General features: G+C 41.7%; 1 protein-coding gene across 1 annotated transcript; it reads left to right on the forward strand.

Moving 5' to 3' along the window:
• Positions 1 to 20,243: 20,243 nt before the first annotated feature.
• On the forward strand, positions 20,244 to 23,904 carry FGF6 (fibroblast growth factor 6). The gene is made up of 3 exons (XM_005147965.2): positions 20,244 to 20,583; positions 21,463 to 21,566; positions 23,728 to 23,904. The coding sequence occupies exons 1-3, from the start codon at positions 20,244 to 20,246 to the stop codon at positions 23,902 to 23,904; spliced, it is 621 nt and encodes a 206-aa protein (XP_005148022.1).
• The last annotated feature ends 1,181 nt before the right edge of the window (positions 23,905 to 25,085 follow it).

The following is a 25,085-nucleotide window of genomic DNA, read 5'->3' on the forward strand; positions in this document are numbered from 1 at the left end:
GGTAGCCCAAGTGTTCCTTTTTATAAGTTGTAGGACTTATCTGTGTTAGGGAAAAGGTCTATGTTACATATTTGGTACTTTTAGTCCTTCAGTCAGTCCATCTACCAACAAGTAGCCTGTGGATCACCAAAAGTTCTTGAACAGATCATCTTGCTTATACAGGCTCTTTACTGGTAAATATTATGACCAAATTCTCTTATTTTGCCTAAACAAAGACTCCATGTAATTTAGTACCATTTCTGTAAAACTGACACTGAGTTCTAAGAAAATAACAACTTTTTACCTTTCATTTTTTAATCCATATGTCTTCAGTGTATTACATATAAACTTTTCAGTGTAATAACTGGTTGGTCTTTGATTCTAAAAAGAACAAGCAAGCTCTAGCGGTGAGGTTTTGAGAAATCAGTGGTAGGAACGGTACAGAAAAACTATTAGTTCTGCTTAAAATTGTGCTGAAGCCGGATCCTTGTAAATGCTGAATTAGACAGCCAAACTGAATCTTTGTCTAAAGGGTTCTTGATACAACATCTTTTATTTCCATTTTTGTTATCTTTCTGAAGGAAGTAGTGCTAACAGCAGATTTTTAGCTGTCTGTGTATAAAAACAGACTATAGAGATGGGATGACCTAAACTGTACTTTCTGTTTGATCTCTACCTGGCAACCATACAGAACAGTAGCATGCAGACTGCAATTTATGGGGTAAAGCCACGTGAGAAATCCTGTTTGGGTCATGAGAAGCTATTTGAGATTAAGAGGAAAATGACTCAAGAGGCATGAGGTTTTCTATTTGTATACGCAGTGTAGCATTCCTTGGAAGGATGACAAATTTAATGCCTTGAAAATGTTGCATAAAATTGTATAAATGGCTCTTGGCCCCAAGAGAGACGAGGAGCAAATAACATTGTTTGACTTCTGTAACCTTCTCATGGTGACCAGTATAAACTGCAGTTGCCCTTTACAGAATCCAAACTGAGGTTATTACAAGAAAAAAAATCATTTAGAGAGTCTGAATTTGTCAAGGCCTCAGTACGTGACCTTCAATCTTCAGCTATAGGATCTGTGTCCATTTGCTTACATGGTGACTGATGACAAACAGGAGGAGAAGACTGCAGACAGCTGAAAACCAGGTTTACAGACCTTGTCCTGACCAGACTGCTTTTATCCTGTTGCAATTCCAGAAATTTCACTTTTAGTAGATGTCACTGCCTGGAGAAGAAAGAATTGCATCTGAACTCTTTTCTTTGCAATAGCTCAGTCTGGATTCTAAGTTAATGGAGCACAGCTGAAAGATGTTATTTTAAAAATAATTTCCCACTGTATGAGATAAGTGAAGCTACGGAAGGTGATTATGAGGAGGAGGTATAATTTGAAGGAGGAAATAATGAATAAGATTGTGTTCTAACCCAGTTCTGTTATTTCTGTGAGCTTCAACGTTGATCCTGTTTTTCATCTGTACTTCATTTTCCCCTCGTTAGAGCAAAGTTTCATTTATGCTTGTCTAATATTTTGAGCATTAATCTTACATGCCACATTTACTCTTCTTTCTTGCCTGTACTATATCCAAAAGTACAATACTGTTCCCTGGTATTCACACCAGGTCAGAAGGATAGAGAGATGCTTGTACTCTATTTGTATCTTTGCCTTATTGAGGTATCAGGTCAGACCATCAGTGCTGCGTAAAAATAAATTCATTGCTTCATACTTGTATACTGGATGTGGTAGAAGCCAGTAGTAACCACGGAATTACAGGACCACAGAATTAGAATAATGTATTATTATGCACAGGTATAAACAACCTTATTTCTGGTTGTGTAAGTTGAAGGGCTTGACTTTATGCTATAATCACATTTAAACACTTAAGTTGTAATCTTACCCCAACATTTAGAAGCAAGTGGAGCAAAGCAAGCATGCATCACAGGGAGCAGCTCTCGAAGAGCAGCCAAAGGAGTTGTCAGAAGCAAGATGGCAGTGAACTGGGGTAAAACTCACTATGCTTGAAAGAAAGAAGGGACTGCCTCCAGCAACAGGGTGGTATTCTGTACATGATACAGGTTGTAGTGATTTTAGGCTATAAAGGAACCCATAAGAAACCTTTAAACCTCTTTTAGGATTTTTTTTTGAGATCAGGCCAGATTCTAGTTAAAGAAAGGTGGTTCATAATTCATTTCCATCCCCACATCTGTCAGAATAACCTGTAAAGGGAGAAAAACAGTGTTCACCCTTTTTAATAAGGGGTCCAAAAGATAAAAGTAATTGAAAATTGACAGTGTAAGATGTGAAGTAAGTCTTCAAAGCTCCACCTTGCTATGTAAGCTGCCCCATAAAAAATGTCATGTCCAAAGTGCATTGCTTAGGAGGACCTACCAAGAGTGTTGTTACAGAGGAATAGAAGAGTACAGCAGAAGTGACCCACCCATCAGCTCAGACAGGTATGTTGGTGTACCCTGGTAAGGAAAAAGATACTGAGTGTGTTGCCTGCGTCCCACTGAATAAGTATTAGGAAGGGCTGCTCCTCTGTGGAGGAGGAGAGAACCTCTACCAGCCTCCTGGGAGGCGGTCCCTGTCCCTAGGCCCATATCAAGGCTGGGAAAGTGGATAACCTGCAGAGGTAATGGCAATTCATACAGTGACAGCCATCATACCTGAAACAGCTGGGCTGAGTGGACAAGAAATGGAGGGTACCCACAGATCCTATCTATTACTGGTATTAAGGAGAAAAGCATAAAGAAATAGAAGAATGCAGTGTAAAAGAGCCCAGAGAAACTTGTCAGTGAACAGCCAGCTCTTCTTTTGCTAAGTTTAATAATGCCTTTCAACAAGGAAAAACATTGACTGCATTAACAGTCTTTAATGTGGCTGTGACAGAAGAGTGATAGCACAAGGAAGTCAGCTGGAACCGCAACAATTTAGACAAGGCCAAAGGACACGGCTAGGAAATAACTGATGTAATTTTGCAGATCGTGAAACATTCATAAGATGTTCAGTAGAATGTGGCAGAATGAACTGAGCAGGCCACAGAAAGACTACAGAGGTGGTAGAAGATAGTGTAAAGTGAGGTGGCAAGCGCAGCTTGGGGAAAATAGCTTTGGCAAGCAAAGGTTTTGGGGGGTCTGTCTTCCCACATGAAGTGTTTTTCATTGGAAAATGCATTATGGATTTAAGCACATGGTACATAGCTCTTGCCTCACTGACCAGTTTCTCTGCTTTCAGAACTGACATGGGACAGTGCTTTCAACCAGCCCTACTCAGGGCCAAGAAGAGGCAGAGACATTTTCTCAGGTGGAGTCACAGAACAAAACAATGTTCTTGTGTCGTGTTTTTCACAGACATATAAATACGAAGTATGTTGTAGCAAATACTCTATGTAGCACATTAAAAAAGCCCCAAAAGCTAGCAGTGTTAAGTCATAAAAGAACTCAGCATAGAGTGCTCTATCTGTATTTCTCAGAAGAGCCATGGTAGATACTGACATCTTTCAGGTGGCTGTTGTGTTTCACAATGTCTTGTAAATTTTCAGTCACTGTGAATGCAGCAAAAGATACCCTGATAGAAAATCCACCAACCTTGCGTGGTCCAGGGCCTGCAGGATGTATTGTTAGTTTTGATTGTCTTCCTAGTTTTATTTGGCATTCAGCTTTATTTAAGAGTCACCTTTTGATCTACATTTTGCTGGTGTAAATTCAAGTCTACTAAAGTTCACTGACTTACTCCAAAATTACACAGATGTAACTGAGAGCATAATTTGGCCTCGTGTGCCCTTCCAAGGGTGCTAAGTTTGAAGACATACACGGCAACACTGGCTAAATGACAACTGAAGGGGAATATGAAAACCATCTGTAAATATTTAAAGAGTGCAAAGATTGAAGAGGAGGCGGGTTTGTACTGCGTGTTTTCCAAGAAGGGTTTCAACTTAACTAACATGGATAAAGGTAAGCGAAGAAAAATATGCAAGAATTAGAGAAGCAGGATTTCTAAAAACTTAGAAATCCTATCATAATGTACAGAAATTTCTCTGAGAATGCAGAGATATCCACCATGTACCTTACAAAATGACAGGAGGATACAACTATGCCTGTGTGTTACAAAGTACCCTTAAGATGCCTGGGAGATGTTAAGATAGGGCTTACCTTGGGAAGTGTCTGCCTTCCCAATTGCTCAGCTGAAATGGGTTGATTTCTCCCTCCTGTTCCAGCTTCAGGAAGTGCCTGCATGACCATCTGGGTCAAGACAGACATGGTTTGTCCCTGGTTTGCTTAATATGTTGGTCAGTTTTAAATCTGCACACAGGAGCAGAGAAAAAAGCTCTCTGTTCCTTCAAGATGTACTTTCTGTGAAAGACAAAACCTTGGGGGAAGAAATCCTTAAGTTGAATTAATTCAGGTTTGGATAAGGGGTATATGACAGTCATATGCTACATGGCACTGCCAGTGCTTTCCTAAAGGGTTTTGGTTCATTCATAACAGTGCCAAATATCAGAACATCTTTGAGACCTAGTGGTTTCAATAAGAGTTCAAAGCCCTTGGCCCTATGTAGTAAGAAACCCTGTCCATACAAATTTAGGAGCATCTTGAACTGGGAAGTTACCAGAGTTGAGGCTGGTTTGATTGTGTCCCAAAAGTCGTATTTTAAGCTGCTTTAAGCTGAACCATAACAGCTCCTGCCCAGCATAAATTATAATCCTCCAAACTGCTCTGTACTCACTCATGCAAGTCATTTATAGTCGCTTTTCAACTTTGTTCCAAACAACCCTTTTAAATCCCAGCAGAAATAGCATCGCTGCACAAACAGGGGCCTGCTTCCTTCCGCCACTCCTTGTGTGCAGCATCCACGTTATCAGTCTTGTGTGTGCCTATTTCTGCAGCGGAAATCCAACCAGCACAAGGCAGCCAAGCCTCCTTTTTTGAGAAATGAATCTTTGCTTGCTCACCAATAAAAGGTGGAAATTGCAGTGGGTCCATGACAGCAGCTTGGCCTCAAGCTTAACCAGCTACACAAGAGGATGTGAGTGCTTCTGTTGAGTAGTTGTTTGGAAACCGCGGCCTGACCACCAGTTGTTATCTCGGATATGTTTTTAGCCATTTTGGAAAGTTCTTCCTGCCCATGGAAGTGGTTCTTTCTTTCAAGCAGTACATAAATTATGGGCAAGTCTTACAAGCTGATGTTACTACATGCAAAATGGTACACACCACCCTGTGCCGATAGCTAGTGCCTCTCAGCTCTTTTTATGGAGTCTTCCTGTTAAGAAATATGAAATCCAGATAAAAATACATCATTGACATCTTTCTGAGGTTTGCCTAATTTCTAAACCTACAGAATAATTCAGGGAACCTGCCAGACTGTGAGGGATATTGTGCTTTCCTTGGTGAAGATGCTTTTACTAGCACCAGTTTCTGCCATTTCAGTAGATGGAATTGGTTGTGCAGATTCACTGCTTCTTCAGCTCTGCCTTTGTTAATGGATGTGCTCTGCAGTCCTCAGGGAAGGCAGAGTTTTCCCATAACACATTTTCTAGTTGTGTTTCTGAATCACATGGTATCTGACAGTTCTCATGGAACCCAACAGAGGTGACTACAAACAGGCAAAGCTAAGCGATGGATGTAGCATTCAACATGAGTAGCATAAAAACTCTGGACATCCAGTCTGTGGCACGTGAACCATGGCAAAACTTTACATTCTGGTTATCATAGCCTTAATGGGAATTAGCTGCCTCACTGAAGTACCCAATACCCAGCAAAGTCAAACTCTGTATGTTTCAAATTACATAGTCCTTTTAAGTAGCCTGATATTGCATCAAACAATTTATTCTACTAAGTTGATTTAAAAATGGAAAGACTCAAATGGTTGAATGATAGATAGCTGACAGATGCACAGAAAATAGACAACAGACTTGAAGAATTTTTGTTATTAGCACTGAAAAGAGACTTTATTGCTCTCTTCAGCTACCTGAAAGGAGGTTGTAATGTGGCTGGTGTCAATCTCTTCTCCCAGGTAACAAGTGATTGGGCAAGAGGAAATGTCTTAAAGCTGTGCCAGGGGAGATTTGGACTGGATATTGGGAATAATTTCTTCATCAAAAGGGCTGTCAAGCATCGGAACAGGCTGCCCAGGGAAATGAAGGAGTCACCATAGAATCATAGAATAGTTAAGGTTGGAAAGGACCGTAAGACCATCTAGTTCCAAACCCCTGCCATGAGCAGGGATGCTTCACACTAGACCATGTTGCCCAAGGCTCTGTCCAGCCTGGCCTTGAACACTGCCAGGAATCCTTGAAGGTCTTTAAAAGAAATGTAGATGTAGCACCTAGGGACATTGTTTAGTGGTAGACTTGGCTGTGCTAGTTTAACAGTTGAACTGAATGATTTTAGAAGTCTTTTCTAACCTAAATGGTTCTATGATTCTCTGTTCTATGACCCTATGAAGCTACAAACTGGGCCAGATAATGGTAGGATAAAATATGTAGCAGTAAAATGTAGTTTATCAGGAGAACTTTACTGACTGGGAACATTATCAGGCTATAGGAAAGTTAAAATAACTTTAAATCACCTGGGCATCAGAAACCACCTGGACGATGGACAGGATGTTCTATCACGCAGAGATGGGAGCAACTTTTCTCTGTGAAATGCAGAGGCCACTCCTCCTTCCCATAGCTTTCTCTCCAGCCTTAGGTTCATGTCAACCCCACCACAGGCACCCTGAGCAGAAAGGAAGCTTGCTTGTTGTTTTTGTGTTTGTTGGTTAGTTGTTTTTAACATTGAATTCACTGTTTGTAGGACACAAAGTTCTGTGAGATCAGAGTCCTTTACATACTTCATGATACTGAAGTCCTAACTCAAAGGCTACTGGAATTAGTGAAAATAAAAAAACAGTGACTCAAGAACACTGGAGATCTCCATACCAAATCCAAAGAGATTTGATCACTTTACTATTGAAGTCTGGCCAGACTTTCCTCACAACCTTGGTTTTTTATGCCCCTGTAGCCAAACACTGCAGCAACCATGGGTGTTCAGAACATTGTGGTCTGCAGTGGGGTAAGTAACATGCCCAAACTCTTATAAGACCTCAGAGGAAAATACCAGCACCCACGGGTCAATTGAAACTAATTACTTACAACTGTGGTCCTGTGCCAGAAAAAAAGACCATTAAGAGGATCTTCCAGCCAGACCAATGTCCTTCAACAGCTATGTTCTCTCGCCTTGAAAACAGCAGGATGAGAACAGCAACAGCTCAGTTGTTCTTCCATGACAGTTACCTCTGAGTTATCAGATTAACTACAGTTCAGTTCATGAGCCTGTCTTAATTCTCACATACATAAAATACTACCTAGGAGAGCTGAGCAGGATTTTCCACCTCAAAAATATAGAAAAACAGTGAAAACAAGAAAATTCTCTGCTGATCAACTGAATAATGCAGGTAAAAACAAAAGACTTGTGTTCAAGAGGATGACTCCAACCGACACTAAAAGAAGGCTTTCAAGTAACTTTCAAGTACTTAATATGAGATGTGAGGAAGCCAGAGGTGAATCTTTCCAGATGTTTCCTATAAAATCTCTGCCCATCTGTTTAAACTTCTGTGCTCTCTGAAGAGCAGCATCAAGGCTCTTTACAAAGAAACTACACAATTTGATAAGCTAAAGCCCCAAACATTCATGTGATGAATCTTTGCTGGATACCGTTATATTGGCTGACTTTATAGTCAGTCTTCTCCATTCAGTTGCATGCCTAAACCAAATTCAGGGCTTTTTACAGCAAACCAGTGTTAACTATTGGCCCTTCTGAATTTTGTGTGTTTTGCTACTGGCTACAGTGGGCCCAAGATTTCGCTTCCCAGTTTATTTCTAGCAGCATGTAATGGTTAAATAAGAAGATGAATGTGTTCAAAACATCAAACCTTTGCAGTTCTTCTAAATGAAAGACAATCTGGCAGCCAGATCTAAAGGCTCAAAATCCATACCGGGTGTCAAAGAACAAGATTCACTTCCTTGGTGTCACCAGTGCCTCACAGCATCTTTAACCAATATATCCCCTTTCAGCTTCTTCATTTGAAAACCATTGGTTATGAAACTCACCCTTGCAAAACTGAGATACAGAGTACAAGAGGGCCGGATAAGTGTCATAATATGCATAAACCACCAGTGGGCAGATGGGTAATAATATCTACAGCTCCTCACCAATCAAATATACAAAGCCTCCTTGTTAGCAGTGCATCAGTATAGGTTGTGCATATCTCAGGAAAAAGGAAACAAATTAATAGGCCCTTACATGCTAAATTCATATCAGTAATGTTATTCAGGTGCCTATGTTTTCACAAGATCTGGTCCCTTGCAGTGAAAGAGAAAGTTCTGGACATCTAACTTGCAGTTAAAAGAAAGAGTGACAGAGAAAATCCATTGCAAAAGGTCTATGCAATAAATGGGATTAGATACCATCCAGTGTATTCAAAAGATCACCCTAGTCAGAAAATTATTCTTAGCTCCATAGTAATCATCATATGTTAAGTTAGATGGCTATCTCTCTACGTCTGGAAATATGGCATGAAGGTCAGCCATGGCTTGATCTAGAGCTGGCAAGAGTCCCACTTCAAGTGGGAGGTTAGACTAGATGGCTTCCAGAGGTCCCTTCCAACCAACATTTCTATGACAGCATGATCTCACACCCATATTGCAATTAAAGGGACCATGTTCATATTTAAAAAATCCTTGGGATGTGCAGAGCTCACTCAGGGTATTTGTACACAAAGATTTTAAAGGAAGGGACATTCAATCCTATTGATTCTTTATCTGTGTGCACCACACTTCAGACAACAGTTTTTATCTTACTTTTGCTTACAGTGGCTAATAATTTGCTGAAAGCAGGTCACATTTCACAGTTTTTCTTCTCTCCACATTTAATTTACAGTCAAAGTATTTCTTGATGAGGATGATCCGTCCCTTTGTCTGGGTATGAGACCCACCAGGCTCTCTCCATGTCCCTTTACAGGCTGAGGTGGGTTACTGCCTATAGGGGTGTGGGACTCAGTGGGGCACGCTGGGGAAACACCATTTTGGGATAGCACCAGACGCATTATGGGATGTTTAGGGAAAGGACCAGAGGTGGGAAGCAAGGGATCAAGGTAGACTAGGGAGGATCAAGAATAGAAAAACAGAGGGATAAGGGGTGAAAAACGCAGAGTTGCGCATAACAGGTTGCTGGTCAGCACACTTATCTGGCCTTGCCTTGCTCCTGGTCATGACAGTCTCTTCTTACTAAGCTCTTGCTCCGTTAGGAGCCCCATTGTTCCTGGGTGAGAGGCCCTTTGTTCCGGGTGCACATGTGTGTATGGAGGTCTTTATGCCAGCTACTGGCAAGGGGCCCATGAGTCAAAAAGGGTCAATGAGACTAAGAAGCCAGCAACTGGGGAGACTGGAGACCATGCCTATTGTGTCAGTGTGGATGTCAGTGTGTGTACTTGCTAGTGAATATCACACTGAGCTACCCACAGGTAGGATAAGAGGCCTGTAAACTTAGTTTCCTGCTTCAAAGAGATGGATTATAGTCTTATGTACTAGGAAAAATATATACAAATGTAGGCCATCCCTGCCATGGCAGAAAAGAGCAGGCTGTCATTCGTCTTTGGTGCCTAACCTCAAAAAAGGGCTTGGGGCTAAAAATACAGAGGAGACCTGAATCAGAGGAGGACCTCCTCCGAGGAGGACCTGAATCCAGTGGCCTTTGCAGACACCTGTTGGTATTCCCTTATGATCACAGTAGATGGTGCTTCCATAGTCCTCTGGCTGTTGTCATTCAGGTGACTAGTGTTCTCTGCTGCTAATTAGGCTGGGGACTCTGGATTCAGCATGCAGCAAGCAAAGTGCTACAGTGCTGAGCATGTCTGTGGGAGCAAACACACCAGGACTGGGAAGGAAGCTTTACCAAGGGAGGCTGGAAAACCGCTGGATCCCTGAACCCTACTTATTCTCTGACTGCAGCTCTGCTCATGGAGAGGGTGACTGCCTGCAGCTGGTCACCCCAGCTGCCTTCCTCTCTGCTGAAGGGTGCCATAGGGTGAAAAGCTCCCCCAGATGCTCCCTGAGCCTCTGTAGGCAGAATGAGGTGGGTCAGAAGAGCTCCTCTGCCTCCCTGTATAAACTGCCCCACCATTGTTCGACTGAAAGGCAGCAGCAATGAGCAGCTGCTCATTTGATAATCTTTCAGCTGATGTCATGGCACTGAGAAGAAAGCTCAAGCAAGGCTAGAAATTTATTTGAGCAGGGCAGTGGAGAGATCACCCTAATTCCTATGAGAGGTTGAAGAAAAAAAGAAAAAGAATCTTTGGATCTCTCCTGACTTCCCCAGGGTTTTTCAGCTTCCACACCCAAAAAAGGCATCAAGAATGTGGCAGTGCAGGCTGTACACAGTACACACTAGATCCAGGCACCATGTATTTTCTGTCTTTTTATGGGAAAAGATGCATCCATTTATGACTTTTGAGAAGCATTTCCACACACATAAAGGAAAGCTCTCTCCTGTCTGTCCAGACTCCAAGCCATGTCTTCATATTTGAGAAACCAAACTAAGGCAGCCTAAGCACGTTGGCTTTCAGATGGGGGATGCTCAGTGCTTTCTGAAACCCAGACCCACATGTCTGAAGTTGAATGCATCTCATAAATCGGGGTACTTGGAATCACAAGCCGTCTGGGAAAGCCTTGGTCTGTGTGCAATGTGATACCACTGTATAGGGGCACAATCAGGCTGTTGCACTATGGTCTGCTCACACTGAGGATCAAGCTTGCAGTCACGAATAGCTCTGTAAAGAACCATTTTGCCCAGTAAGAACTGCCTGCTAGATCACCTACTTGCTGCATAAACCATCTTAATTTTTACAATGGAGTCATAAAGGTCCAGACCTGCCAGACACTTAGTAAAACAAAACTAGAACAAAGGAGGCAAACACAGAGCAACTAAAAAGAGGCAAGGATATGTCAAACTGGTGAGAGCAACAAAATTCAGCAGCAGATGGTGAAGAGGCTTTAACCTCCTGTGTTTATGTCAACCAGACAGTAATAAAGTACAACAATCTAGGACCTATTAACATGCACTCCCGTGGCCAGTTCTTAAACTGGTTTCTTAAGGTGGATTTTATTGTGCCATGAGCATAATTAATTTTCACAACACTATTTTCATGATAGGTTGTTACTCATTACATTACAGCATTCCCATGCCTCAGGCTTTTTGTAACAGTAGGAGAAATGGTGGGCTGGAGATGACAGCTGGGTTTGCACGTGGTATATGTCAGTTTACTTAAGCAGAACCATTTTACTGCTGCTGGAGGAATGCAGCAAAAGGTCAGTGCTGAAACTCCACTAAAGTAAGTTGAGCACACATTCCAGCTGCGAACATATGCTCAATACTTGCTTGATCAAAAAGGAAATTTCAGAGCTCTGCTACATGCTTGCCTTGACCCTGCTCCATACCGCCTGTCTAGTGTGCATCAGACAAACTATTCTTTAATCCTGCATAGAATACGCATTCTGGTTAAAGGATGCTTGGAATAGTTGCATATCATCATTAGCAGCGTAATCTTAAACTGGGCCTGTGCATATGGAAAAGTGCACGATAGTATGGAAAGGGATGTCAAGAGGAGAAGTGTCACATGAACACATGAAATATGTGGGTTTATTTCTTAGTCCGGTGTGTCTGTCACAACCTGACCCTGTCCAAATGAGACTCATCTTTGCATGGAAAAAATAAACTCAACATTGTTATTCTGCTCTTGCATTTCCCTTGCCTGTGTCTTCTTCAAATGTTTAATCTTCTAGAGTGTGTCTGATCTGCTCAGTGTCAGGGGAAGAATTCCATGCTATCAAAATGCACAGAGAAGCCACACCGACTTAATTGGGCTGTTAAAAATTGCAGGAGTGAAGCTGTTATAGCTACAAGAGCTTTCGGCTGATTTAGAACATGCCCTCATAACATCATTTGATAAAAATAAGACTCAGACTTTTTAATAGCACAAATTACTTAGGTTTCATATTTAACTACAGTCACTGTTAAAGCTATAACTGGTTTTTAGAATATTTTAGGAATCTGATCTTGATCTTCCATATGTTAAAAGCCATCACAATAAATACCTTATACTGTGGTTCCTGACAAAGAAATAACAAGGTGGCTACAGCCTTAAGGACAAAATGTTTATTCTGTGCTCAGATTTGCTACTGTCACAGCAGAGCAAGTATCAAAAATTATAATTTCAAGGCAAAGAAGGAGGCAGCCATGAAACCTGCATGATATCTGGAGAGAGGGCACTGATGTTCTAGTTACTAGGGATTAGAAGCAAAACATCAGTTAGAACTGGATGATCCTAAGGTCCTTTCCAACCCTAACTATTCTATGATTCTATGATCTAAAACAATACACAGATTAAAAGAGGGTGTTAAAAATATGAAGTTAAAGAATGAGGTCTTTTCTGGCAGAAACCCAACCACTTCTTTTCATATTGCTTTTCACTATGGGTACTCTGTGGGATAACCACATAGTACAAAATCACGCTGGATGACAGTTTGGTGAGTGGAAACACCATGATGCATAAATGCATTTCAGGAAGATTCCATCACTAGCACCAGATCAGTTTATATTCACAGACTCATCAAGTTTTCACCTCACAGCAACAAACTGTAGGAAAAGCTGATACAATGAGCATAGGGCTGACATCCATCTGGACCCTGAAAAGCTGGAGTAATGGGTTGATAGGACTCTTATGTAGCCTGGCATTAACAAATGCAAAGACATTACTTCTGCCAATAGTACAGGCTGCACCCTGACTGGTGCAGGAGCAGCTTTACTTTTAGAGGAGGCTCAGGATCCTGGTGCAGAATGAGCCAAACCTAAACCAGTAGCTGTGGTGAGGAAGACCAAACACATACTGAGCTGCATTAGCAAGAACACGACCAGGCAGTCAAAGGCTGACAGAAGTTATTATTTACCATACATCTGGTGTGCTATGTCCTGTTTAGGGCATCCCAGCACAAAAGAGGTCGACAGATTGGAGGAAGTCCCAGTGGAGAGCCATTAGGATGCACAGGGAACATGCTGAAGATGTTCAAAGAGAGGCTGAAGATGCTCTCAGCAACTCACCAAGGTTCAAAGTGCTCCTGAGCTGTTTGTGGCATTTTATTTATTTTTTGAAAGAAGGAATTCTTCTGTCTTGGAAAAATGCCTTTTGAACAAAGTCCTGAGTGTCATCAGGGAAGTCATTCTGTCATCCTTCTGTGGAGAATTCACACTATCTGAACACTGTAAGTGTGTCATAAATGTATCCCTTCTTCAAGCACAGAAGATGCTAACAGGGTGCATCTCAGCTCTCTGCAAGAACTGTACAGGTCTCATAGAACGAGCAGGGCTCATATTATGGCTCAGTTCCATTTTTTACCTTTTTCCTTGTTTCTTTTTATAATTTTTTTACTAATCTTGTTATGCCACTGGGATACAGGCCATCTCATCTACTTTACCTCTTCTCTAATACTGGTACCAAAAAGAGGTTCATATCTGCTTATTTTATACCCTCTGCCCCTTAATGCTCTGATATTAAAACACTTCTACTTGGTGCCTATCTGTACTGCTGTAAGTCAGGCCAGTTCAGCAATCTGCAGCAGCATGTGCATAATTTTAAGTGTGTGAAAAGTCCCAGATTCCATAGGAGCCAACAACCACATACTGCAAAAGTACGACTTACTAAGCGTTAGGTACTGGTTGATCCCAGCCACCTGCCAAGTATCTTTGGTCCTTGATGGTGTAAGCCACAATACTTATTAGCTACCTATTCTCCATAATTTTTTTTAGTGTTTGCTCTGCACTTTTCTGGTTTCTCCTGTACGGCCTCACAGATCTGGTGTGCTCCTCACAATTCCCCAGATAAATTTCCACACATGAGCCCAAATACCACATCACCGCTTTTATGTCTCAAAAAGATGTGGTTTTGATATTCTTATTTCTTTTTCTCCATTTCCTAGACAGACTTCTCCCCTTAATCTTTCTTTGCAGAGCTAAGTCTTATCAGCTATATTACCTAAACAGCTCACCAGTCTTGCATTCCTGGTCCCTTGCAAGGTCTATACAAATCCGGAACTCCTCAATAGGCTGTGGCATAGCTTGAGCCCCTCTTCTGTATTACTTGTCCTGCTATTGAGGAGTGAAAAATTATCCTATTCTCTTTCCCCTATTCAGAAAAGGAGCTATAGGAACAAAACCTGAATTGCTGCATTTGTGTACGAAAACTTATCCTGTTTGCTTTAGCCTGCAAATCTGACCAGAATGTAAGATCACTTCTTAAATGGCTCCATTTCTTCACTTAACCAACAAACTTTCTCTTTGGATGAATATCTGGTGGCTGAATATTTAGCCACCCATCTGGATAACTTTCTGATAATGCATTCTGTAAATTTACTAGACCTTTGGTGATGAGAACAGGGTACAGTTTTATGTGCACTTTTTCAAAGAGAAAATATCTACCATTACTCCTATAGATCCAGTTTTACCACTCACCCTTGTGTTGCTGGGAATATGCAAATGCTCCAGCACAAAGCAACACTACAAGAGTTACACACCTGTCTGCCTTGTGGGATTTTGGATGCTTCAGATGTTGTGAGTGCAGCAAAAACATGAAGTAGTGTTGTGTTCCCTCACCTCTATTGACCCATCATCTTCCTATCTTCTCTTCCTTCACCAATACATCAGAGGCAATGGGAAGAGGGTAAGGGGAAAGGATGGGAGGAGATGTGAAAGATAGCATCCTTTCCATGAAAATTAAACAACAAATCACAACTGCTATTGAAGATGGATTACAAGATTTAGATCTTCAAGTGCTGCCTGCCTTGTAGGAGCAAAGCTTGACAAAACCAAGAAAGAGTTCAGATGACTGCACAAAAGGTCCAGGATTCAGAACTTTCCCCTGAAATATGAGGAGGAATCCAGACCAACAGATGAAGAATTAACATGCAAGAGAAAGTCTTCAACTGAGGTAACTGTACACAACACAAAGAAGACAGAGATCTGGCAAATGGCAGAAATTGCCTTCAAATTTCTATTCTGGATTACAGCATATCATCTGAATAGCTTCCATGGTCAGGAATCATCCAGTCGGGCTCTTGGACAAAATGTCATCACCACCACCACAACAAAACCAAGTTACATTTGCTTTCCTATTAATAATGTTACCTACGTGGGACATTTAGCAGTCCCTGTTCCTGTAATGTCCCTGTTCCTGCTGCAATGACAAAACCATACATGTAACAAACTGAAAGCAAATTAAACATGTTCCAGGTCATTCCACCCTTCTAATAACTAACACCAAGCAGATCCCTGTGGGAGCTGGCGGCTGTCACTTCTTTTCAGTTCAGCATTTTGCCCTTGAGCTGCCTGTCCTTGGAGAGCGGGAACAGCTGAGGAGGTGATGAGAGAAGCAGTGTGGGCTGGTGTGCAGAACACCAGGTTGGGAACCCACACGTTCACCGGGGAGTCACCACTCTGTCTTGTAACAGCCATTTCAACCTCAGGAAGATATGGAGAGGCAGATTCTGCTGTCTCAGAACTGTTCAGGGTGGGATTTTCTTGTGCCCATGAATGGAGAAGGACCAGAAAGCCAGTGCCCTGAAATGCACCTCCTGCTGACAGCTTTGCACCTCAGAAGGATTTTTATGCACCTCCAGAGAGCTCCAAATCTTCAAGTCCCCTTCAGCCTGCACTGGCAAGAGCTCCACAGGGGAGTCAACACGATCACCAGCAGCTTTGGCTGTTCCCCCTCCGCCTCCTTGCCAACTGCTTCTGCAGGCTGTGGGTGACCTTCGCCCAACCCCTACAATAGAAGTTGAGACAATTTCTTTTCATGGAGAGCTTCCTGCCTTTGGGTTTCTATGCCAAGCTTTACATAAGCAAAAGCCTAGGGACAGATCTTGTGCAGAAAACAGTAAAGATAAAAGATGCAAGTTCCACTCTGATATATCATGGCACAGCCAGAACAGCTCTGCTGCAAGAAGGAATTTGTGATTGTGTCATAAAGAGCAAGATGTGCCCATAACTCTGTGTGCAAGCACAGCAAAGTTACTCTGTGTACCTATGAACTAGCTTCTGTGGTTCAGACGGAATGAAAATGGTGGGTACATTCGACTGTACCTGTGCTTGACATACCCTCTTCACAATATGAATTTAGCAAAAATAAGCACCAAACCAAGATTTTTTTTCCAAGCAAGCTCGCAATCTAGTCCTAACTCCTCCATGGTTTCCTTCAGGAGTGGATCCTTTTTCCCTCTTCCCTCCACAAAATAACAGGAAGCTGTTCTGTTGTTTGTGCCTGCCTGTAGGAAGTTAGTATGTGGAAACTCAGGGAGAGCCCTTGCTGAGAAACAGGATAACTATTTCTATGTTGTTTAACCTACTTTTTTAACCAAGTACTCACTTGCACTGAAATGCATATGTCCCAGTGGCCTATCCAGGATTGCCCTGTGTCTGACATGAAGGACATGGTAGATCCTCTGTTAAGTCTTCCCTACGTATCTTGAGTTCCTTTTGACTGGTGATGACAGACTGGGTTTGAACAGGTTTTTTATCTACTTTAGGAGTCAGCACTTGGAATGAGGTGATGCTTTTGTTGCAGTAGCTCTGCTTACTTCAGCCTCCAAGAGCCTCAGGCAAGGCTGCTGTCTTCATTTTGGATATCTATATGGCTAACATACACATCTCTACATACTGGCCAACAAACTCCCTTAGCTGAAACATGGTCTGATGGTACTTCATGGTCATACTTGATCTAACAGGGTTTTATGCATGTTATCTAGAGCCTGCAATACTTCCCCTGCCAGATTTGTCACCTGGAGATCTCTCCTCTCCTCTGTTCCACTAACAGCCTGTGTCTTCAGCACAGGCAAGGTGAATAATTTTAGTCTGTCCTTATGTGTTTGAGTGAGCGATTGCTCCTTCCAGGCCTTAGAATAGGGAGAGACTTTTTAGAGATTTGAAAATGGAACTTGGGATCCTAAATCATCATTCGTTTTTGAAAGATGTGCTGTGCACCCATATCATGTTACTGCTCAGATGCATGGCTTTTCCTAGACTATCTGAAAGTGGATCTCTGCTGCTGTGTTCCAAAGGGGGTTATTTTAATATTGTACTAAAATACTGACAATGAATACTCGTTACTTTGATTAGGCAGTAAGCACTGTCATCCTGGGTCTTGAGATTTTGAGTAAGCAGAGGTTAATTACCGAAGTAGATTTTTACCATTTTGGAGTTCACAGGATTTATTTTACTGCCAATGCTATTGGTTTCTCCCATGACACCTTCCAAATTTCACTGGGTGCATGAAGTCAGGACAACATGCGATCTGAAAATCAAAACAGGAACCAGCTACTTCATGGGCCAAGAAGACAAGTTTAACCACAATGAGACATCTTTTAGAGGGGACATGGCTTGCCTAATTGAATCAAAGCTCCAGGATTTACATGGCAGTTCATCTTGAGACCACTTTGCTAATACACAGAAACTCTGCAATCTGCTGGACACAGATCAGACTACAGAATGGTTCAAGACTCATTTCAGCTCCACTGAAGAATGTCTGAGCAGTACAAGACTACAGCATGCACTTCATCTCCCAACTGCACAGCATTTGGTGTTAGACCAGATACCAAATACCAGTCTTACGAGGGCCAGAAGTCCCAATTAAATCACAATTTTTAGATATTTGTTTTGGTTTCCAGATCAAGCCAGATAAGTTCCAATTTTTGCAGCCAAGCTGTTTGGCCACCTTTTCCATACAAGTGTGCTGTCATCTCTACTTGATCACATGAAACTGCAGGTGAGAGGCTGTCCCAGCTACCCTGAGCCAGCTACTCTGGCCCACCACAGCTCTCAGCAGCCACATTCCAGATGTGTTGACTAAAAGCCAAAGCGGTACATACCATAGACTTGGCAGAACTTGTCCTACATATTTTATGCGATCATCTAGTATTCATCCTATGGCCAAAGGTACCAGGATTGCATTGACTTGGGCCACTTGCTGGGAATCTGCAGTGCCAGCACAGGTTAGAGAAGCCCTTTTAGCCCATACTTTGGCTTTGCTGTGAGTAACCTGAAAAATGAGACACAAAGATAATGTACATTGTTGGCTTTGATCAAAAGCCAGTGATAGAAAGACAGCCCTGCACCTTTGTCTCTCAAACCAAATGCTGTTTTGCTTGCTGATTGGCAGCTGTATTCTAATTCCCCCTTAGGACACTGATCATAAGCATACTTCAAAATGACAATTGAAACAACCTCTGGGGAAAACTGAAAATCTTTGGGAAAAAATATTGGAATGCATATTTTACAGACAGTGATGGCTGTGAGATCAGGCAATATTTTTAGGAGTCACATGCATTGGGAATGGGCAGGTCTTCAGACTGTAGCATAACACAGCTTAGGAAATCATCCTTGTAACAGTGACCCTGGGCTTAGTTTCACCCTGACGCTGGCCTCTCACAAGGACTGCAGCTATGCTGATGCAGGGGGATGTAAAATACTAGCATTATTCCTTGCTAAAAATTATAGATGCACTTTGCATAGCTGATAAATCATGAAAATAAATAGAAGGCAGGAGAGGCCTAAAGATTCTCATTACAAACAAATAGCAGACAATATTCCTAGTGCTGCTTCAACAAATGCAGAGAGGTTTTGAAACACCACCTGGCACAAGCCAGGGTCTAGTCCAGTGGTTCCCGATCTTTTTATAGCTGAGCTTCTCTCAGGAGAATAATCAGTATTTCCTATGTCACTGAGTCTAACTGCTCACCTGCCTCAGGGCTGCCATCTCCCCCTGTTTGCTCAGGGTGCTCCTACTTGAGAGCCTGCAGTTTCCATGGCCTCGTATTACACCCCTGTTAGTGTGAAACTGGATGTCATGCCGGGTGTGCTCACTTCAATCACACTTCCAGGTACTCTCCTTATTAAGATGCAGGGATCTCAAATGACATAGACAACGCAAATGCTGTGCTGTGAAAAGCTGATAGGCATATTGGAAAAATGTGTTTGCGTAAACCTCGGCCTTTTTTCTCCCATTAAAGTCTTAATGAGTCCTGTGAAAATAATGAAGTTGGAAGTCTAATCTGTCCAGCTCCAAAGAAGCTGAAACAGCAAGATGAGGGGAAACAAGATCAAATGCAAAGAGAGGAAAATTAAGACTCTCATAAATTACTACATAAAAAGAGTATTTGGGCTTAAGGAAAAGAGGCAGTGAAACAGTGGGGAGATGTGGCCCATTTTCCTTTTTCTTCTTCTTTAACACATTACCTTGACTTGGAAACACAAATACAACTGCAGCTATGCAAGAGGCACACACCCTCCCAAAAGAAATGTGATCATTTGGAAGAAACCTCAGTGTAAAACATGAACACATCCATGTCCCCAGCTATGAGTAGCTCAAATTAATGCTCAGCAGAATCACTGCTGCAAGGAGCAGAAATGTGCTTGCATAAGAACAGTAGGAGCAAGCCCCTCTTAACATAGAATAACTCTGTTAGCCAGCCAGAAGCACTCCTTTTAGAGGTACAGACCAAGTTTTAGCACGTGGGCCACTACAGTAAAAAGGGCCTTGGATTTGCTGGGTATGCATAAACAGAGCAATGGCCACTTCGAGCCAATTCTCCCCAGATATTGAGCTGCCCTGGTGTACACCCAGTGACCGTGCCACCAAGGAAGTGACTGTAAAGTTTTCATTGCTCACCGATGAGGTCCGTAACTGTTTTTACACCTTCTTCTCTAAATAAGGAAGCTGCCTGTTTGGCCTTCGACAGCCCAACCAATTTGACTCCTTTGCCTTCACCAGCCAATGAAACCCCACTCCTGCCTCCGGTCTTGGGTGACAGCATTCATCAAACCTCAGCCAGCCTGGGAGGACGACAGGTTAGTGTTACAGCCATGGCAGGCTCATCTCTGGCAAGCTGTTGATGTCAGAGTGATGATGCAGGGAGGGACAGCCTCTGCACTATAAAGATGGGTCAATCAAATATAACTGAGGCTGCCCACAGGAGAGCAGGATCTACAAAACATGGTCCCCACCAGTTCGAGTCCTGCCGGCCTGTCTCTGCTTCCAACTCAACTGCGATCGGGCTTTAGTTTCATGTCAGCAATCTCTATTTGCTTTCCAAAAATAAGCCTCTGCCACCATGCTGAAGGAAGAAAACCAAGAAGGGCGGTATTTTTAGGGCCATTAATTCTGACCACGTGCCCAGGAGGTGAACCGGATGGCCACTGCACAAAGACTTCTCATCACTATGTCCTGTGAAGCCAGCATTCACCGGACATTGCCTGCTTTCGTTCTCCTGGGTTTTCTAACTGGGATTGCTTCAACACATCCAGTTATAAGCAGAACTAATGGCACATTGCTGGAAAGAGGATGGCAATCTCTGTTGTCCAGGTCCATTGCTGGGATGTCAGGGGAGAAGTCAGATGGCAACTGGGAGAGTGACTATTTGCTAGGAATCAAGAGGCAGCGGAGGCTTTACTGCAACGTGGGCATCGGGTTTCACCTTCAAATCCTCCCAGACGGAAGGATAAGCGGAGTTCACAATGAAAACCAATACAGTGAGTTGCATCCAGAAATGAAATAGAATAGATGTCACTTAATTGCTGTGAACTCTAGTAATTACCCTTCACAGAATGCAAATGTTATTACTTGATATTATTAATCTGTGCTGCATCTGTTGCCTTTTAAAAGTCTTTGGGTTCAATAAACATTAGAACCCTCCAGGCTGAAACATGTCACAAATGCATAGACAAATTTAGATACAATTTATTTGTACTCTGCTTTACTGCACAGATGACAAAAGACAAACCAGGTTGAGAATTGTCTCTCTGCTGCATTTCCTCACTCCTCCCTTCTCATTTGCCTTTTGAATGTGAGAGGTTGTCGCTGAGCTCAGAGTGCCAAAGTGTGGTTTTTGAATCCTAGTTGACTAGCACTTCTGGGACAGCTGGGGGCTTGCTGTTCCTGATTTGCTTGCTCTTATGAGTGCTCCTCTGCTACTGTAAGATTAAAGAAAAGCATTAGCCCTATGGATTTGAAGTTTCCGTAGAGAGCAGTTGCTAAAATCCTTTGCAGCTAAGATAGTACAGGAGACATCAAAATACAAGAAACGCTTCTCTAAGCTTAGTAGCTAACACTTTGTAATTATAGCATATTAGATACAAATAATTTGCTTACAGGAAGACCCAAGAGTTTGGCAGATCAAAATAGTTTCATGGAGCAAAAGAATAATATGGCATGTGACTACAATTCTACAATAATTATTTTTAAATCCTACAGCATGTAGTAAAAACCCTAGGAGCTTCTCTGTGTATTTCTAGGGAGATCATTTTAATAAGTGAATATAAAGAGTTCATTAGGGTTTTTAAATAAATAAATTATAGCTAAGTTGACTTTGATTAGCTCTGAATTCTATGATAACATTTCTAATTTTTTAGGTCTCTTTGAAATATCCACTGTAGAGAGAGGTGTTGTTAGCCTGTTCGGTGTGAAAAGTGCTCTCTTCATCGCCATGAACAACAAAGGGAAGTTGTATGGAACGGTGAGTACAAGTGCAAATAGTTTTCTGAGGCTTAAACAAAGGCTGCAAAGGTTTTTTTGGGGCTTTTATTTTCTTGTGGAAATCTCTGATTACAAGCAGAGAAAATAGCCTTTCAATTAGAGGGAACCTGTCCAACCAGGTGTCATCAGTGTTATTCAGTCCAGCTGGCAGCATGGCTGTCAGAGGCCTGTTGTTTTAAAGCTTTCCAATAAGTTTGTAGAGAGAGCACACTAGGAAAATGAATGTATTCTGTAAATAGTATGCATTAATTAGATTGCTCAGCACTGCAAGACTGACCTCTTTTCATTCCCTTTGTCTATAAAGCAAAAGGGTGTGCTCTGAGAAACTACCCCCTGAGGTCAATTGTGTGTGTGTCCATGAGTGTGTGTGTATATGGGATTGCATGAGTGTGTGTGTGCATACAGGCTTGTGTAGGAGAGGCACAATTAGAGCCATCTGTACTAGCTACCATTAGTAAAATCATGACCACCCTACTAAAAACAACCACATAATGAAGAATAAATAGTAAGTCTACCCTACAAAGTCAACACATGTACTTGGGGTTATTTTAGTGACCAGTTTTGTGAGATCAGTCCAAAAGGGTGAGAAAACAATAATAGCTCTTAACAATGGTATGCAGGTCATACTGAAATACCATCACCATCACCCTCATCTAGAAAGTGCTAGCTATGATATCTAAATGCAATTTAATCTCCTAGGCATGAGCAAGGCATCTCCAATCTCAACATTCAGCAGAAAAAGTACTTGTTAGGAAGCAGGTTTGCAAGAGGCTGGGTTTGAGCGATAGGCGAAAGCAGTCCATCTCAAAGTGATTAATGGCACTGACTGCATTCATCTCTTTTGCCAAGAAACAACAAAGCCATTTCCTTTGAAACAGCTGTACTTTCAACAAAGCGTTTCACTTGCTTAATAAAACACCAAATGTTGCAAAGGACGCATAGCTATTCTTAATCTGACTGATTCCTTCTCACACAGATAATGACAAGGGAGCATTTTAAGGTTCCACGTCAGGAATATTGTTTTAATCATGTCTGATTTCAGGCACCTAAAAAGAGCCACAAGTCCAACTGCTGTGCTTGCCTAGGTCTTCCTAAAGAAATGCAGGGTCTGTCTTCTGAGCTCCCTTTGATTTTCCCCCTAGTTTCAATCCAGTCTTCTTTATTTTCCTGCCGGTGTTCAAGGCTGGGTTGGACAGCCTTGGAAGACACAGACTAGTGTGAGGTGTCCCTGCCCAGGGCAGGGTGTTTGGAACTAGATGATGTTAAGGTCCTTTCCAATCCAAACCATTCTGTGACTCTATGATTTTCAAAGACATTTTTAAAACTTTCAAGAGATGAGCATTTTCCCTTGCAGAATGCAATGCCATTAGTTAAACTCTTACAAGCTTTGAATTGTGTTTTTAAGAAGTCCAAATAGAGCAGCACTGGTGGTGCCTTGTGTGCCAAACATTTAATGTCAGATGATTATTCTGCTTTCCCTTTAAATTTCCTTGGTGTTCTGTGTATGTCTCCTGTTTGTCCTTGCACCTCCTCTGTCAGGTAACTCCCTCTCCTTGGATTTATATGATGTGACATGAAGAAAAATAAAACTGTTTTCCTGGCTTAGAACCTGTTGTATATCTTACTAGCAGCTAAATATAATAACATTAATGGTCTGAAGAAAAGATTTAGTGCAGATCTGAGGTCTTATTCAAATGGCTTATTTAAGCAAAAAGTCCTCCTTGGATGAGAATTGAAGGTTTTGACAGCTAGCATGTCATTCTTTTATAGACTAAGGGACCTGTTGCAGAGGGGAGATATGAAATAAAGCTGCATCATTTGGACAAAAGAACATGATGCTGGCAGAAACTATTGTTTGTATTGCTTGCAAATAAAATGAAGAATTCTATGATTTATGAAGAATTAACTTGATCTGTCACAGGAAGTGCACAGTCCATTATCTGGACAGGTGGCATCTGGGTTCATCTGACACCAAATTAGCACTGAGGAGGGAGATTTATTGTTGGATGCAGTCGCTGGGGCACCACCTGTTGCACACTGCAGCGGGCTCTTCTGTACTAACGCTGGTAAGAGAAATTACTTGAGTCTTCTTGAGATATTTACTGTACCTGCTTTGTTCTTCCTTGCCTCCTATTCTCTAGGCTGTTTTCCAAGATGAGTGCAAATTCAAAGAAACCTTGCTGCCTAATAACTACAACTCGTATGAATCAGATGCTTACTGTGGTGCTTACATAGCACTCAGCAAACATGGGAGAGTGAAGAGAGGAAACAAGGTTTCTCCTGCTATGACAGTGACCCACTTTTTACCAAGAATATGAACACGGGCAAAGCTGAAGATTAAATCCCAGGAAAAACTGTTTAATTTTGCACATGGGAATAATCTCCCAGGTAAAGTATTTATACTGTTCATTGAAAAAAATAATCTATATATCTATGTGTATATTTGGCTAAAAATATTTGTACTAGATTCATCACACATAGCATATGTAACACAATGCTACTTCTCTTCTACTCTGTGCAAATTTTATATGGCTGTGTGCCTCCTTTGGTGCTGAACAGAGAAAAATGCAAGCTGAATTGCAAAGGAAGCATTCACAAGACAAAATGACTGTGGGTAATCATCTGATTGATCATAGATTATCTACTAAATAATAGTAATTACCTCAGAAAATAACCTTTCATAGTGAGCTGTTTACATATCATGGGCCAAATCATCAGAGGACTTTGCTTCATCAGACCTTCCAGCAGTTCACTCCATCTGAATATCTGCCTGCACCTCCCCTTCTACACACTGTGTCCTGTCTTCTAAAGTCCTCAATCAATTATATTGATCATTAGGATGCCAATTTCACAACTGTTTCTACACAAGCAAACTGCCTACTCCCAGAGTCCCTCTGTCTATGAAGGGATTATCCGTGGTCTTCTCACATGGACTTGTTGGCAAAATGAAGAGCTGTGATCAATTTCCCTTAGGAAGGGTCACAAGATAAATGACAGATGGGCCTCAAATGCAAAACATATTTGAAGCTGGGGATTTTGAATGGCATTTTGTGAGCCTAGTTTAGATTCACCTCAAATACAAAAGTGTACATCTTTAATATAAATACATATGCATACATATAGACATGGGATGTATGTGTACCTATGTAATTACATACTTTTAATGAACTAAACATCCCAACCTCTAAATGCCCAGGTGCCTTTACATGCATATGCACATAAAAGAACATAAATATTTAGGGGCACTGTATTCCATTTAGGCTGAACCTTGTTAATCTCTAAGAATTAGAACTGGTCTGCAGGATGCATTTTATAAAATGTATGAAATTCATGAAATCTTCCAGCAGAGGGTTATTTTAGAAAACCTCAGTGCTTTGAATTTTCTTGTATTTACTCCTTTAAGTGTATTTGATTCTTCTCTGTCATACCTCACTGAAGTATGTATAACAGAGGAAGAAGGAGGCTACAAAAGTATGTCTTCCTGTATTGAGGTAAGGGA

Source organism: Melopsittacus undulatus, chromosome 5 (genome assembly GCF_012275295.1).
Source record: "Melopsittacus undulatus isolate bMelUnd1 chromosome 5, bMelUnd1.mat.Z, whole genome shotgun sequence".
In the NCBI taxonomy this organism is placed as follows: Eukaryota; Metazoa; Chordata; class Aves; order Psittaciformes; family Psittaculidae; genus Melopsittacus; species Melopsittacus undulatus.